This window comes from Phoxinus phoxinus (assembly GCF_949152265.1).
Source record: "Phoxinus phoxinus genome assembly, chromosome: 20".
Lineage (NCBI taxonomy): Eukaryota > Metazoa > Chordata > Actinopteri > Cypriniformes > Leuciscidae > Phoxinus > Phoxinus phoxinus.
The window spans coordinates 28,182,801-28,198,735 of record NC_136895.1 but is presented as its reverse complement, the minus strand read 5'-3'; the positions used below and the strand labels follow the sequence as shown (position 1 = coordinate 28,198,735).

The window sequence follows — 15,935 nt, the reverse complement described above, 5'->3', positions numbered from 1 at the left end:
CACACACACACACACACACACACACACACACACACACACACACACACACACACACACACACACACACACACACACACACACACACACACACACACACACACAGTTATAGCAGGCGATCTGTTCCTGCTCCATAAAACCATTAGAGAAACTCTGAGATCAGTCTGAGAGGAGAAACAATCCAGACATTTGATCAGAAATGAAGAACAAGCGTCCTGAAGAGAGTTACAGGAGAGAGCAGAGACAAACACTCACAGGATCTCAGGACACGATCAAACTGTTGCTTTAAGATGTTTTTAACACGCTATTGGTCAGTTTATTTCAGTTGAAAGTCACACCATTGACTCACAGGAAGTTCAGGCCTACTGGAGCTCAAAGTGTCGATGATCAAAGTGTGAATTATGCAAAATAGAGTTAGATAGTGAAATGCATGAACACTGAATAAATAGGCAGATATTTTTACTGAATGTAGAGTTTCACTTCACTTTACTACAGAGCAGCTTCACATCAGCACGTCTGTCATTTTCTTAATTCAAGTTTTGAAGAGTTTGTCTTTTCATATTTGTGACTGAAACCGGTGAAGATGTTTCTCTCTGTTTTGCTCTGCTTGTGTTTCTGGCGTCTGGATGGTGAGTTTAAATGTGTTTTTATGACTTCAGTTGCTTCTGCATCAGGTTCACTGTTGGCTTCTCTAAATGTTGGTTGTATAAAAACACTGAAGCTCAAACAGCATCAGCATTAGTTTCAGTGTGACGTGATTCTCGTCTGAAGTAAAAGTGTTTTCTGTGTGTGATGTTGTGTGGAGATCAGACCAACTTCAGTTCCAGGAACAGGATATCAGAGTTTTATTTAATATGAGATGCAATTATTAATGCCATTTTAACACCATTTTGCTTCTGTTGTGTCAGTTTTGTTGTATAGATGTTATTCAAATGAAATCTCAAACAGGTTAGTCTACTTTTTCTGTGTGTTCTTCAGGAGTGTTTGCTGGTGCAGTGAAGTCAGTGTCAGTGACGGAGGGAGATTCAGTCTCTCTAAACTCTGGTCTCACTGAAATACAGGAAGATGAAGAGATATTCTGGACGTTTGGATCTAACGGGCCTCTTATTGCTAAAACTAATGGAGTGAAAAATACAATCCCTGATGTTCTTGATGGGATATTCAGAGACAGACTGAAGCTGGACAAGAAGACTGGATCTCTGACCGTCATGAACATCACAACTGAACATTCTGGAGTTTATGAAGTTGAGATCAGCAGAAGCTCATCGTCTACACACAGATTCAGTGTTACTGTCAATGGTGAGACAATTACACAATAAGAATTGTTTCTTAAATACTTTTACACAAATAATAAAAAACATTTTCATGCTATTTTTAATACTTCAGAGCAAAGAATGCAAAAAGAAGTGCTGCTTCAGGGTGTAAAATCTCGGTGCTCTTTGGTTGTATATGGGATACAGAATCTAATAAGTTAGGAACTCCAAGGCACTCGAAATAAGTAGAAAAAAGTTAAAAAGCCTTTATTTCATTGATGGCTCAAAACATTAAAAATGGTGACAGATCACCTACGCGTTGCGGCTTTACATGCCTTCGTCAGGGTGTGTATTTTATTAAACACTTACACAACAATGTACATCACATGTCTGTAACAACACATATAATGTACAAAAACAAGACCTTTCTGTCTTTTTTCTTCAATACATGGCGTTGAGCCGTTTGGCATGTTGAATACACGTCTATCAATACTTGATTTATATTTAATATTCCAGTTATCTGGATAATACCAAAAATGAAAAACCTAGAATCCAGTGCTATATGCCGTATCATATTATTGAATTCTTTCCAAAGCTCTCATATTTTATCACATTCCCACATACAATGAATTAATGTGCCTTTTGCACCATTCCATTCAAGTATCTGGTATGTAATATACTGGAGATATATAAGTTAGGCATACGCCAGTTGTACTGTAGCAGATTTAGTCTGCTGTTTGTTTGGGCCTTTACACATTTTTGCTCCCATTTTTCCTTATCTATGTTCAATCCGAGTATGGCAAGCCGTTTTAGCTTTTATTCATTTCCAGGATATGAATTCTTGATATCAACAATTACATTTTTGATATCAACAATTACATTTTTTGATATCAAAAATGTAATTGTTGATATCAACAATTTAATTCTTGATATCAACAATTGAATTGTTGATATCTGTAATTGTATTTTCACTACACTGTAAAAAAATTCCGTAAAAATACGGTACAATGTACCATATTAATTTGAAGGAATTTTCCGTATTTGTCTTTTACAGGACTTTTACCCGTATTTTGAATTACGCGTTGCATTGTGGGAACTAGAACCTGATCGGCGCGAAAAGTTTGAGACGCAACCGCCATTACACACGCAGATGACCGCGGCCAAAGTTGCTTTATAAAGTCGGATTTCGGATGTGTGGAAGTTATTCTGACACTTCTGTGGTAAAAACCGAAAATTATATTTAGCTAAGAGTCAAATAAGCTGTTTACGTAATGTTATTTGGTTGCCACCCGGCTTGTTAGGCAAATGAATGTCGGAGCCGTCGCGTTTATCATTTTATGCTTATCGTCACACATTGAAATATTTATTTCACACTCGTGGAAGTTCCCCTGGTTGTATGTGTTATAGTGTCCTCGTTGTAACTGGTTTATTGGCTTTTATTTGGTCGGTGATGCGGTTTATTTCGTGCCGAGCGCACCCGTTAACCAGGATGAAGTGCAGTAACGTTACTCGTGTTTTTGGAGCAGTTTAATGGCTTCAAACAAAAGCCACCAGATAAAATCGTCGAGAAAAGTAAAGGCCATTTAAGACTTGATTTAAAAGGCATGAAGATACAACGTGAAGACGGTGTGAAGATGCAGTACAGCTGGATAAAGGAAAACACCACGTTTTCTTCCAAATGAGGTACGTTAATGTTATGTTTACGTTAGACTTTTTATTGTCTTGTTTTTGTTTTAGACGACACACAGACATTATACACACACGACACATATGACTTTTAAACCCTTAATAATGACCTTGAAAGAATAATTTAACATGACTGCTATTATACTTTATTATAGTTTGTTTCATAGTTTCTGTTGTTTTCTTATCTATTGACAGGACTTTCCTTATGTAAGTTACTGTGCATCCCAAGCACCACCCTGGATGCTCCTTATGGGTTTGTATTTTGTTTTATTAGTATTTTATTATTATTAATCATTATGAGTTCTCAATATTGGCAAAACACATTTAAATTTAAAGTCTGAGGAAAAATGTTTATAGAAAAAGTTGGTTGCTGAATAGCCCCTTCAAAGATTTTTACGCTTATAGGTCAGTAGAAAAGCATTTTATAAGGAAGATTTAAACAACTGTTTTTGGAGCGGTTTTCTGAAGTGGTCGTGTAATGTTTTTCATTTTGTAATATCTTATTTGTTTAAGGTGATGGGCTTTCAGGATTGCTGTCATTCAATAAGTTATTATTGACCACATCTCCTACCCTATTGAGGCAGTGAGCTACAAAATGGCACTTATCCTGGAGTTCATAAAGGTAAGCAACACATTTTTAATGAAATTATTTATAGAGCATGTTGTTGTGTTACTGTTTATAATTGAAAATAATGAAACATATAAGGTATAGTTGAGCAGACAAGCTAACATAACATGCAATTGGAGTCCACTGGAAACAGAAGTCTTAGCATTTAATACAGTGTTTGAATTTGAAAGAATTAGGGATGGCAGTTGATAATTTAACGAACGTAAAATACTGTACGATTATTTTTCAACCTCAACCTGGTCTGCATGATACTTTGTAGTTCAATTGCCTTCATTTAATTTCGTGTGTAGCTAAAAACATATATTTTTTTTCTTATGCAACTTTCCTGTGCAGAAATCCTGAATGAAGGTCGAAAAGGCTGAGATGAAGGAAACCAAACGTCTACACATTCCTCCAAGACTGCTGAAGTTCCTGTATGAACAACTGAAAATCCATGTAAAGTTTAAAGGGATAGTTCACTTTGAAATTACATTTTGGTGTGTTTTAGCTTACCTGAAGTGCATCCAAGATGTAGGTGTCTTTGTCTCCGCAGTAGTTTCAATTTTGATATTTTTAGGTCAAACCATTCTTGTCTGTCAGTCATATAATGCAGGTATATAGGTACTGTCTCCAAAAGCATGCAGAGAAAAGTCCAAATTAAAAAATGCCCCATCGTAAGTGCACATTGATGGCCTAAGACACGAAACAAGCGGTTTGTGTGAGAAAACGAACAGTATTTATATCGTTTTTATCTCTTTTACACAACCACGTCCAGGCGATCTGTTTACGTAGTCTGCGTAAGCGCCGTAAAGCTCCGGAAGTGTTCTCCCGGATGAGTTCGCGCGAGCTTGCGTAAATGTATTTTTTTACATCGGTTTAAACATCCCGGATAAGTGCAAACTAGTACCATTTATATTAGCCATCCTACCTACAATCTCTGTTCTGTGCATAGGTTCTGGTGTAAACATACCAAAATTTAATTTCAAAGTGAACTATCCCTTTAAGCTTTTGTCAAATCTCAAAATGGACCTTTAACTGAACATACCTGAAGGAAATTTTTTCACGGAAGTTGTTCACTCCAAAATTAAAATAATGTAATTTATTACTCGCCCTCCTGATGTTCCAACCCTGCAAGACTTTAGTTCATCTTCAGAACAAAAATGACGATTTTTTTTTATGAAATCTGAGAGCTTTCTCTTCCTCTGTTGACAGCTTACGCAACTACCACTTTCAAGCTCCAGAAAGGTAGTAAAGACATCATTAAAGTAACATGGTGTCCTAACCAGATGCGATAAGATTCTAGCAACAAGCTGTTTTTCAGCGATCTATATTTTGTGAGAAAAGATGTGTTTTTTTTCTTCACACAAAACATTTGTGCACATTTATTTCATAAATTTGAGGTTAAACCACTGGAGTCACATGGATTACATTTATGTCTGTATACCTTTCTGAACCTTGAAATTGGTAGTTGCGTAAGATGTCAATGGAGGGACAGAAATCTCTCCGATTTCCTCAAAAATATCTTAATTTTTGTTATGGAGACGAATGGAAGTCTTGTGGGGCGTGGAACAACATGAGCGTGAGTAATTAATGACAATTTAAATTTTTTGGTGAACTAACACTTTAAGGAATATGGTGTTCTCTTACAGAATGGCATTAACACTAACATTTCACTCTACTATTGACTAAGTCTAAAGCTATTTTTAATGATAAAAGCAGCAGACCTGTATTCGTATTCCATTTGTTTTTGTTTCTTTCTGTATTGTATTTGTATTGTATTGCATTTGAAAATGTTTTGAATCTTGACTTTCACAGTTAATTAAGTTTTTTTTCAAAGAATTTTGTGAGCTATTTGGTGCAACACCAATATTGTGCAAGTACCTGCTCATGTTTTCTTTTTTTAATTCTGTCTCTTGTTTGTTTAATGTCTAAACTTATTCCACAATACAAGCACTTTTTAATGGGTCTTTGTACATTGTTTCATTTGTCATATATATTTATATGTACATTTCTTTACTCATTGAATGCATTTAAGAATGTTTGCATGAATATTTGTACAAAAATAAACCATGTTAAATTTGTATATATGGTTCTTGAATTATTTGCCACCAAAATATATGGTATAAAATTTCTATAAATATAGAAATTTCTGTATAAGGATTATCCGTTAATAGTACAGAAAATGTACTGTTAATATACAGAATTTTCCGTTTTAGAGGTGAAGGAACTGTCCGTAATTTAACGGAAAATGTCCTGGTAATTTTCTGCCAGTACATTATCCGTTTTTTTACGGAATTATTTTTTACAGTGTAGTGAAATGTCACAATAGGCTGCCATTCAAAATCAATTGTTGATATCAAGAATTGATTTCTTACTAGTAAAAATGTAATTGTTGATATCAATAATTACATTGTTACTAGTAAAAATGCCAATTACTGATATCAATAATTCAATTGTCACTAGTTGAAATGTCTATTCTTGATATCAACAATTGAATTGCTACTAGTAACATTTTTCATTTTTGATATCTGAAAATGTATTTATGATATCAATAATATTTCAGATATCTAAAATGGCTTTCTTACTAGTAACAATCACATTCATGATATCAGAAATGAACATTGTCACTAGTGAAAATGGGATTATTGATATCAAAAATTAACATTGTTACTAGTAGCAATTCAATTGTTGATATCAAGAATAGACATTTCAACTAGTGACAACTGAATTCTTGATATCAAAAATAAAGGTTTTTACTAGTAAGAATTGTATTTCTGATATGTGAAATTGGAATTTCTACTAGTAAGAAATCAATTCTTGATATCAACAATTGATTTTGAATGGCAGCCTATGGTGACATTTCACTAGTGAAAATACAATTACAGATATCAAGAATTAAATTCTTGATATCTAGAATTAACATTTTAACTAGTAAAAATGTAATTGTTGATATCAAGAATTAGCATTGTTACTAGTGGAAATGTAATTCCTGATATCAAAAATGGCCATTGTTACTAGTATAAATCTAATTCCTGATATCAATAACTATAATTTTAACTAGTGAAAATGTAATTGTTGATATCAAGAATTCATATCCTGGAAATGAATAAAAGCTAAAACGGCTTGCCATAATATGAGGTCTTGTTCCCACATGTCTAATCTAGATGCAGTTTTCTCCTGAAAACCTAGCATGTTGTATAAACTAGATAGCCTATGTGTCCTCCACCTTCACTTTCTTTAGATATACATGTCTACAGATTAGTTCTGGCCCAGCAACAGAAATAATTATTCATTAAGTTTACAAAACAAAACACACACACACACACACACACACACACACACACACACACACACACACACACACACACACACACACACACACACACACACACACACACACACACACACACACACACACACACACACACACACACACACACACACACACACACACACACACACACACACACACACACACAGGCAGTGTAATCTAGTTACATTTGACTATAGTGTTTATGTATTGAGCTGATCTCTGTCTTCTGTGGTAGATCAGACACATTCACTCACACTAATGACTGTCTTTCTTTAGCCGCTACAACACCAGACCCACGGACTCCTTCAGGTCCTCCTTCAGGTCCTCCTTCAGGTCCTCCTTCAGGTCCTCCTTCAGCCCCAGTGACTCTGACAGCGCTGATCTCTGCTGCTGCTGCTGGATCTCTGATGATTGCGGCTGTATTTGGGATGTTTTGGATCTGCAGGAAATGCAGAGATGAAGGTAAAGTAAACCTACAGCTCAAACATCCTTTAAAAACAATATTATTGACGTTTTGATTGAACGTGTGTGTGTCATTACAGATCAAACTGATGCAACTCTCTATAAACACTTTGGTCAGATGAAGGTAAGAGTCTCTGTGTCATTTCAATCAGTTTAATTAACAGCAAAATAACCGCAGAGCATATTGCAATATTCCTGTTTAAAATGTCATACTGCAAACTAATTTACAACAAACTTAAAATAGAAAGATATTGGCAGTGTGCAGTATAATATGAACATGTTTTATGGTTTCCAGAGTCTCTCTTGTTGGTTTTTATTCGTGTTACTGTGAATAAAGTTGCTCTTGTGTTCTAACAGTACATAATACAAATCCCAATAATTTAAAAGACAGAAACTCCATTATGAACAAAACACAAAACAATCAGTCAATGCAAAAAAACTGATTTGTATCCCATAACACTCAACCTGCACATTTGAGTATTATAGCAATGCTCAGATGCATTATCAACCCTCATGGCAAATTTCTGGGAAACTCGGTAACGCTTTAGATTACAGCCCGGAAAGTACTGCGTAATTAAAGCGATTTCACGGTGTAAAGGCCTGTTCACACCGGGACGAATTTCGCGCGATATTCGCCGACGTTTAACGCCTCGTGACTAAACAAAGGGCGCCAATGTGAGTGTGCACACCGTAAAATGCCACGCGTGAAAGCGTCATTTTTTTAAAAACGCCTCGGGTTGGTTTTTTGGTTTGACGCGCTGCGCCAGGTATTTCTGTTTTATATTAAGCGCCATCTAATGTCAGGGAATGAATTTGCATGTTCACTCGGCTCATTGTCAGCGAAAATCGCTTGGGTGTGAACACAAAAAACGCGTTGGAAAACGCTGACGAATAATGCGCGCCGATATTCGTCCCGGTGTGTACGGCCCTTGACTTTCTGTAATTATAGTGTACCTATAAAGTACTTGCATGTAAGTATAAGGGAACAATATGTAAAGTTTGGGGAATAAAGGGGTAACAACTAGCCTGGCTAACGTCAGACGTGGTTCATTTTCTCGTATTTGAGGCGTGGTTTACGAATGCCCAGAGCCATTTATTGGGTGCTACGAGTGTCTATCGCCTGTACGTAGCTCATAGCCAATCGTTTCGATTATACCAGATGACGCATGTAGAGCGCCAGAAATTCGACGAGGAAGAAGACGATGGGTCATAGATTTATGTGTACACGATGGCGTTCTGCCACTATTATCGTTTGTGCAAGACAAACATGAGGGTCGAAGGTAAATCTGCAGTGCACATGTTGATATAAACAAACTGCTTCGGTGTGTCGCGTAGACGTCGTCATCGTCTTGCTGCTTCCTCCCCGTTCTGTGATTGGCCCCCTCGCTGAGGCGAAAATCAGATCGATGGAATCCAGCGGGAATAAAATCGCGCTGCGCACAATGTAGCATGGCGAAACCCAGGCTAGGTAACAACCAGGAGAATAAAAAAATATTTATACTGTTGCGTAAGTATTATATAACTAAGGGGTACTTATTCTACTATTATGATACAACAATCTAACATTTGGGAGCAATTTAGCGAGAACATACACTGCGTACCTTTTTGTAATAATGTGTACCAACACATACTGTACACTGTAAGAAAAAATCTGTTCAATTTACGGTAAAATACCGGCAGCTGTGGTTGCCAGAAATTTACCGTATAAAATAGTATCAACATTTTAGGTTTTACAGACTTAACTTAAAATTTACAGAAATAAACCGTATTTCATTATCTGATATAATATTAATTTACTGACCTATTTAGGTATTAATATCTGTTTTGTACCATTGTAATACACTGATAACCACCAATCACAGCAGAGATGAGAGTCACATGATCAATCAAAGCTCATCAGAAGCAGATCTTCCTCAGGAAAGTTAAAGCTAAAATATAAAAGCTGCACAGTGTCATTCACACAAACATGAAACACAATCATGGTAACACACAAGAAATAAAAAAAAATGCAATAAACATTAATTTAACAACATCAAATGTAACATAAAACCCTAATGTCAATGTAAGGGTTTATGCCCGACGAGGTGTCCATTGTCAGGTTTTAATGGACGACGGCGAGGTGTGAACCGGCCGACGCGCAGCGGAGGACATTAACTGAGGACATCGAAGGGCATTAACCCACTTATACCATGGTCACTTGCCAAATAACACATTTTTAAAACATTAGTTTATATTTTAATTCGTTTTACAATCGAAATCTAAAGTTACAAGTTACAAACAATAACTTGGTTTCCTTGGTTACGCCTGACAGTTTATTTAGGTGTCCTCTATCACTTTTTAACGGACACCCTGCAGCCAATCAGAATCGAGTATTCACCCAGACCATGGTATAAAACTGATTAGAAATAACTAAGAAACTATGAAGAAACAGTTATTTCAACAAAATAATACATCAAATGTGAAGTGTCATGCAGGGAATTGTGGGAATGTCAATTTACGTTTTTTTTCACTGTAAATTATACAAGGAGTTGTTCTTTTTCACTTTTAAAAACTGTGCATTTAACGGTATTTTACAGTAAAATTACATTAAATGTAACATTAGATCTATCACAGTCATTGACCGTATATAGTAACTTTCTGTTAACCAATAAACAGTTTTTCACTGTAGCGTCTTTTACCGTTAAAATCACGATAATTTTTTTGACAGTGTATAGGCTTTTTCAAAATTACAGGGTACATATCTACGCATTTATACAGTAAACTTTTTTAACAAAAGTGCACTGAAAACTAAACAATTGCAACTTTTGCTTAAATATTGGGGAAAGATAATCTTGTTTCATGTAGTTACAGGGTAAGTACAATAAAAATACATAAACACAATCTTATATCACTGACTCGGAAACCTTTATTTGAAAAACAACTTAATTCAAAACAGATTTACAACACTTCTTTTTCATTTAAAACTGCTTTTTTAAATCAACAATTAATTTCAAAAGCTTAAGTCTTGACAGAAAGTAGCATGTTTTGTCCCCCTTTTTTCTCTTGCTTGGCTTCTTCCTTTTGTTCCTCTTCTTTTTCTTTCTTTCCACTGATGAATCTGAAGAAGAAATCATGTCTCTTGCTATTCTGTATTATGTATTAAAAGAAAATGCCGTTCACCCAGAAATAGGTCCTCACCATTTACTCATCTTTACTCACCATTTACTCATCTCATTCCATCCAAGATGTATACGACTGTAACACAAATAAAGGTTTTGAGAAAAAAAAAATACATCTCAGGGAATACATATAATGCAAGCTCATGTGTTCCTAAAAGTTGGAGCATCAATCAGCAAATACTGCAATAACTGTATAATCCATGGATGTATCAATATCTTCTGAAGTGAAACGATAGGTGTTTACAAGAAAAATGACAATATTTAAAAAAAAATTTAACTGTAGACTATCGTTTCAGATTAACTGTAATAAGTTGTTTTCCAAATAAAGCTTTCCGAGTCAGTGATATTAGATTGTGTGTATGTATTTTTATTGTATAGTTTTAGCTGTACTTGCCTTGAAACATGTAGCCCAAACTTAAACATCTACACTTTTGCTATCAAAAAAAAAAAAAAAAAAAAAATGTATAAATGCATAGATATGTACCCTGTAATTTTTAGAGAAAAAAATTGTTGTATAATAATAGTAGAATAAGTAACCCTAGTTCTATAATACTTACAATATAAATATATTTTTTATTCTCCTGGTTGTTACCCCTTTATTCCCCAAACTATACATATTGTTCCCTTATACTTACATGTACATTAGGTACACTATGATTACCGAAAGTTACACTGTAAAATCGCTTTAATTACACAGTTCTTTCCGGGCTGTAATCTAAAGCATTACCGAAAACTCATTTATAAATGTTCATTGATTATGTTTGCATCAGGTTTGTTTTTCTCCTTTTGTGTTTGTGTGACAGGACTCGGAGATGACGGAGGTGATTTACACATATTTCTCCACAGAACAATCATCAAACTCTCTGTGACTCGGTTTCTCACAAATTATGATCTGATCACAACTGCATCTGTCTTTACTCTATCACTGTTTCAGAATATAATCTGATTTGTTTTGTCATTTATATTTCCTTTGTGATCTTTGGTGAGTTTATTGTGATCCTGAATAATAAATACTCTAGATTAGCAAATACCATTTTACATATGTACATGCTTTATCCTCCATGTGTGTCTGCTTGTGTTTATAAATAAAGTTTTCTCTCTCTGAGGTTCAAGAATCTTTTTCAGGAAGTATTGCAATCTAATGCAGAGCGCTGAACTTTAAAGGTTGTTCAAGTGTGTTTTTTGTTCTTCTAGTGTTTTTTTCACATAATAAATACTGATGATTATTTGAGCTTCTCATATTTGTAATGCTTTGATTATATTTCTGTCAGAAAATTAATAGACGCACAGATCTCACTTTACTACTGCTGTATATTTGCTGTATGTGTTTGCTTGATTTATCAATAAAGTTTCTCACTCTGAGGTTCAAGAGTCTCTCCATGTTTTATTACATTTATTATGTCGAGCGCCTCCTGGAGGAATACAGACTTTATATATAGTTTAAAGAGTTCAGCGGCGCACCACATATAAAGCTTTACATTATTAAAATATTATTTAAACTATTATTTGTACATTTTTACATTATTATTATTAGCTCTAATCTATTATTATTAGCTGTAATAATTATTACATATATAATAATTAATAATTATTATTATTATTATTTTTTTTTATCCACAATAACAAACATACATCTTCCCCCAGCTTCTCCTTTAAAATGAGAAAATACTGATTTTGGACACATTATAATATACTTTAAGTTCTACCAGAAAGACTCGGGAGAATTATTTCAACAATCATACATTTATTGACAGCTCAGCAAGCTGATAATATACAAAGTCATTTGGCGTAGGCCCCGTCCGTAGTGCATAATCCGAGGGTATCGGATCTGCAATTCCTGCCTGAAGATGAACGCAGGGGCGCAGCCGACCCCCATATGGACAGGACCATCCTGGTGGTGGTGGGGAGGATGGGGGTAATCGTCGCTTCAGTATCTGCAAACTCAAACATGTGTAAGTACCGAGCTTTTATGCATTGAGCGTGAGAATATGATTGGATAGAAGTGAATCGAAAGTTGACGTAGTAATTGAGTCTTCCCGGCAGAACTTGCGCTAAAGCTTCCATATCCCAGTGAAATACATAAACAACATATCGATGCTTAATTTCCTGCATCAGGGAACGATAAAGTCTTTAAATCTCTAGTGTGATTTGTCTCTGGTCTCGTCTGAGGAGCAACTCCTCCATCTAGTGGCTCACCCTGAACTCACATGTTATCAGGAGTTATTTGCTCAGTATCTTCTGACTCGACTAGTTCTGTCTGATTGGATTTGCTGTTCAGCTGGAGTGTCGTTTGCTTTCTCACTGAAGAATTTCTTTAACAAACCTGGCATTTATTTTATATTGTGAACACAGAATTTCTCTTTTTGGACACAGTTTATGTTTTTGTCTGGGACTCTTTTCTTGTCTTATCATTTCCATGTCTGGACACCACACGTCACTTTGAAGATTCGATTCGGAGCCTAAATGACCTTCACTTCTTCTTCCACAGAGAACATCTGATATAAGCTTGTGGTGGGCATCAGAGATAAAGAGCCGTTAAAGAGCAGCTGATGACTAGCCTGGTTCTACATTTCATTTGTACAGAGAGTCTGGCCTCTCTCCATTGACAAGCGTTAACTTCCTTGTAGGCGGGTACTCTGTTGAAGTTTAAAACTATTGGATCTGCCCAGAGCCACTCTGGATCTGCCATAACCAATCGCTAACGTTTGGTCGTGACGTATGACGACTCAAACTAGCGCACGACCTCAACGTCATCGTTCTCAGACACTCCCTCTGTTCGCTGATTAAAAAATTGACTGGAGAAAACCCAATACACCACAATCCCAGACGTAGTTCTGAAGGAAAATGAAAATTGAGCGGAAGTACGTAGGAGGGCGGAGCCAGGCTAGCTGATGACAGACCTTATCTTAGACATGGCAGTGCTGATGGTAGGTGGAGGACATCGCTCAGCCGGAGGACATCGCTCCGCAGGAGAGCCAACAGGAGGACCTTCACCAAACCGTGTTCAGGAGGCTAAACACAGACGACCTGAAAGAAGGAAATGGGATGAAAAGAGACCAGCGAGAGAAAAGAATGATAGTGTAAGACTTGAGGAATTAGATAATGCAGGCAGTCTACTTGAGGAACAACCACTCCCTGAGAGGACAAAGGACCATAAGGTGTAAACTCAATGCAAATTTAGCCATGTAAATCAACTTCTGCCCCACATTTGTCAGGCGGACAGACATTTTTTGGTCTTTTGGGGTATGTTGAGGGTGATATTTGACAGCAAAAAGGCAGAAATCCCCAGAATCTTTTTCTGCTAGTGTCCCCTATGTGTCAGGATACACCATGCACAATGTTAGGGTTATATCACCATTTATGCAGCTGCAGTACCTTAATATTCACAATTACATCATTCCGTCAAAAGCTTTTCCCAAAAAGGGAGCTTTTTGGCCCCTGAGACCAAACGGGGCCGAGTTGAGGGTGCTCATTATCAACTTGTGATGACCCAAGGTATAAGATAATAGGAAATAATAGTGAAAAAAAGGTAGCAAAAAACAAAAAAAGTGGACCTGGCTCCCGGCCTACTTAGCCTGACGTCGTCATACTCAGATTCTAGTCAGAATGTGAGTCTGATGCTGCTCCATTGGGCTGTGGGTATGGGGCGTGTTTCAACCGAGACAGGAAATAAAAGGCTTCTGCACTCAATTGGATAGACCTACAACCAATCAGAGCAACCGAGTAAGTGACGTATGTTGAGCGACGCATAGTTGTCAACAGAACTCAACTGGAAGAAGTAGAAGAAGATGAGTGTAAATGATCTTTGCCGGCGTTGTAAACATTTAACATTTTTGAGAGAAATACTGAAGGTGAATGCATGTACGAAAAAGTTCTTCATAGCGACCATCGGGGCCAGCTGATAGATTCAACTTTTGCCGAATCCCGTTGGAAGGACGGCAAAAACATCTTTCCCATCGACAAATGCCTTGATCGCGGCTCTCTGTTCCTCTTTTAGAATGAATGCGCTGTCTATATCTTCTATAACAGACGCGATAGCGGAATGAGTTCAACCCAAGCGCTCTGATGACGTGGAAGATTACGTTACCATAGCTCATCTGTCCATCATCGTATAAAGCCCGCCCTGACAATCTGATTGGTCCAAACTATTTTTTTTCTCAACGGATCGAGTCCAGACCGAACTTCCCGGGATGCGTTCCAGTCGACTTTTAGACACGCACTTGCAAACTTCCCTAAGCACTTCCCCTCGGGGGAATCCCTGCCGCCATTTTGAAGTGCGTTCCACTTCGTGAAGTGGACGAGGGAAGTTTATATGGACAGACCCTCGTCCCCTCGATTTTGACAGAGTGAGCGAGTCTACTTCATATGTACACTTCAGACACCTATACGTCCCACAATGCAGTATTGTGACGTCACTGCAGATCTCTCTAATCACCACCAGAACAAACAACTCTATGATATATTAATTATATATTTTTTATTTAAAACAACACAAACACACCTTTATACATTTGGATGCTGCATTAAACAAATTCTTAAAGGGACTTAAAAATAATAATAATGCATCAACTCCAGCTGATTCCAAGTGATCAAGGGCTTAGGACGGTCCAGTTCGACCCATTGCAGTTTCTGCCTGTAGTGGCACTCGTGTAACGTAAGCAATGACGCACATCCGAGTGAACGAGACGGAGGGAAGTTAGCGAGTGAAGGGCGTGACAATTTTGGACTGGAGCGCAGCACAGACCTAAACATTTTGTGGGCGGGGCTAAGTTTGGCTGGCATCCAGGCTATAAAACCATTAGAGAAACTCTGAGATCAGTCTGAGAAGAGAAATAATCGAGACATTTGATCAGAAATGAAGAACAAACGTCCTGAAGAGAGTTACAGGAGAGAGCAGAGACAAACACTCACAGGATCTCAGGACACGATCAAACTGTTGCTTTAAGATGTTTTTAACACGCTATTGGTCAGTTTATTTCTGTTGAAAATGATGTCATTGACTCACTGGAAGTTCAGGCCTACTGGAGCTCAAAGTGTCGATGATCAAAGTGTGAATTATCCAAAATAGAGTTAGATATAGTCACATGCACTGAATAAATAGGCAGATATTTTTACTGAATGTAGAGTTTGACTTCACTTTACAGAGCAGCTTCACATCAGCGCGTCTGTCATTTTATCACTGAACAGTTTTGAAGAGTTTGTCTTTTCATATTTGTGACTGAAACCGGTGAAGATGTTTCTCCCTGTTTTGCTCTGCTTGTGTTTCTGGCGTCTGGATGGTGAGTTTCAATGTGTTTTTATGGCTTCAGTTGTTTCTGTTCTGGTACCATGTGATAAACGTCTGGTTAATTGAGTCAGAGGATCAACATTCGCTGTTATTCTCATATAGCTGCTGGTGTTATATGTGTAGTAACAACGCACCGGCCCACCGGTGGGCCCAAATTCATTACATATTTAAA

The 15,935-nt window shown here is 36.9% G+C and overlaps 1 protein-coding gene and 2 long non-coding RNA genes across 4 annotated transcripts in view; 2 read left to right on the top strand and 1 right to left on the bottom strand.

The window, feature by feature from the left end:
- The first annotated feature begins 539 nt into the window (after positions 1 to 539).
- LOC306988027 (uncharacterized protein) lies at positions 540 to 11,840 on the top strand. The gene is made up of 4 exons (XM_079592729.1): positions 540 to 1,296; positions 7,133 to 7,318; positions 7,399 to 7,442; positions 11,280 to 11,840. The coding sequence occupies exons 1-4, from the start codon at positions 1,206 to 1,208 to the stop codon at positions 11,343 to 11,345; spliced, it is 387 nt and encodes a 128-aa protein (XP_079448855.1). The 5' UTR covers positions 540 to 1,205; the 3' UTR covers positions 11,346 to 11,840.
- Positions 2,236 to 4,192, top strand: LOC306988716. 2 transcript variants are annotated; one of them, XR_013795485.1, is made up of 4 exons: positions 2,236 to 2,933; positions 3,132 to 3,189; positions 3,450 to 3,558; positions 3,898 to 4,192. It is a non-coding gene; the product is annotated as an uncharacterized lncRNA (long non-coding RNA). The 2 variants fall into 2 exon arrangements; XR_013795486.1 differs by lacking the exon at positions 3,132 to 3,189 and having other exon boundaries at positions 3,898 to 4,180.
- Positions 7,205 to 15,935, bottom strand: part of LOC306988028 — a 40,693-nt gene continuing 31,962 nt past the window's right edge. Inside the window, exons 2-3 of the long non-coding RNA XR_013795305.1 lie at positions 13,377 to 13,503; positions 7,205 to 7,295 (exon numbers count right to left, since the gene is read on the bottom strand). This is a non-coding gene — a long non-coding RNA (uncharacterized lncRNA). The remainder of the gene's footprint in view (positions 7,296 to 13,376; positions 13,504 to 15,935) is intronic.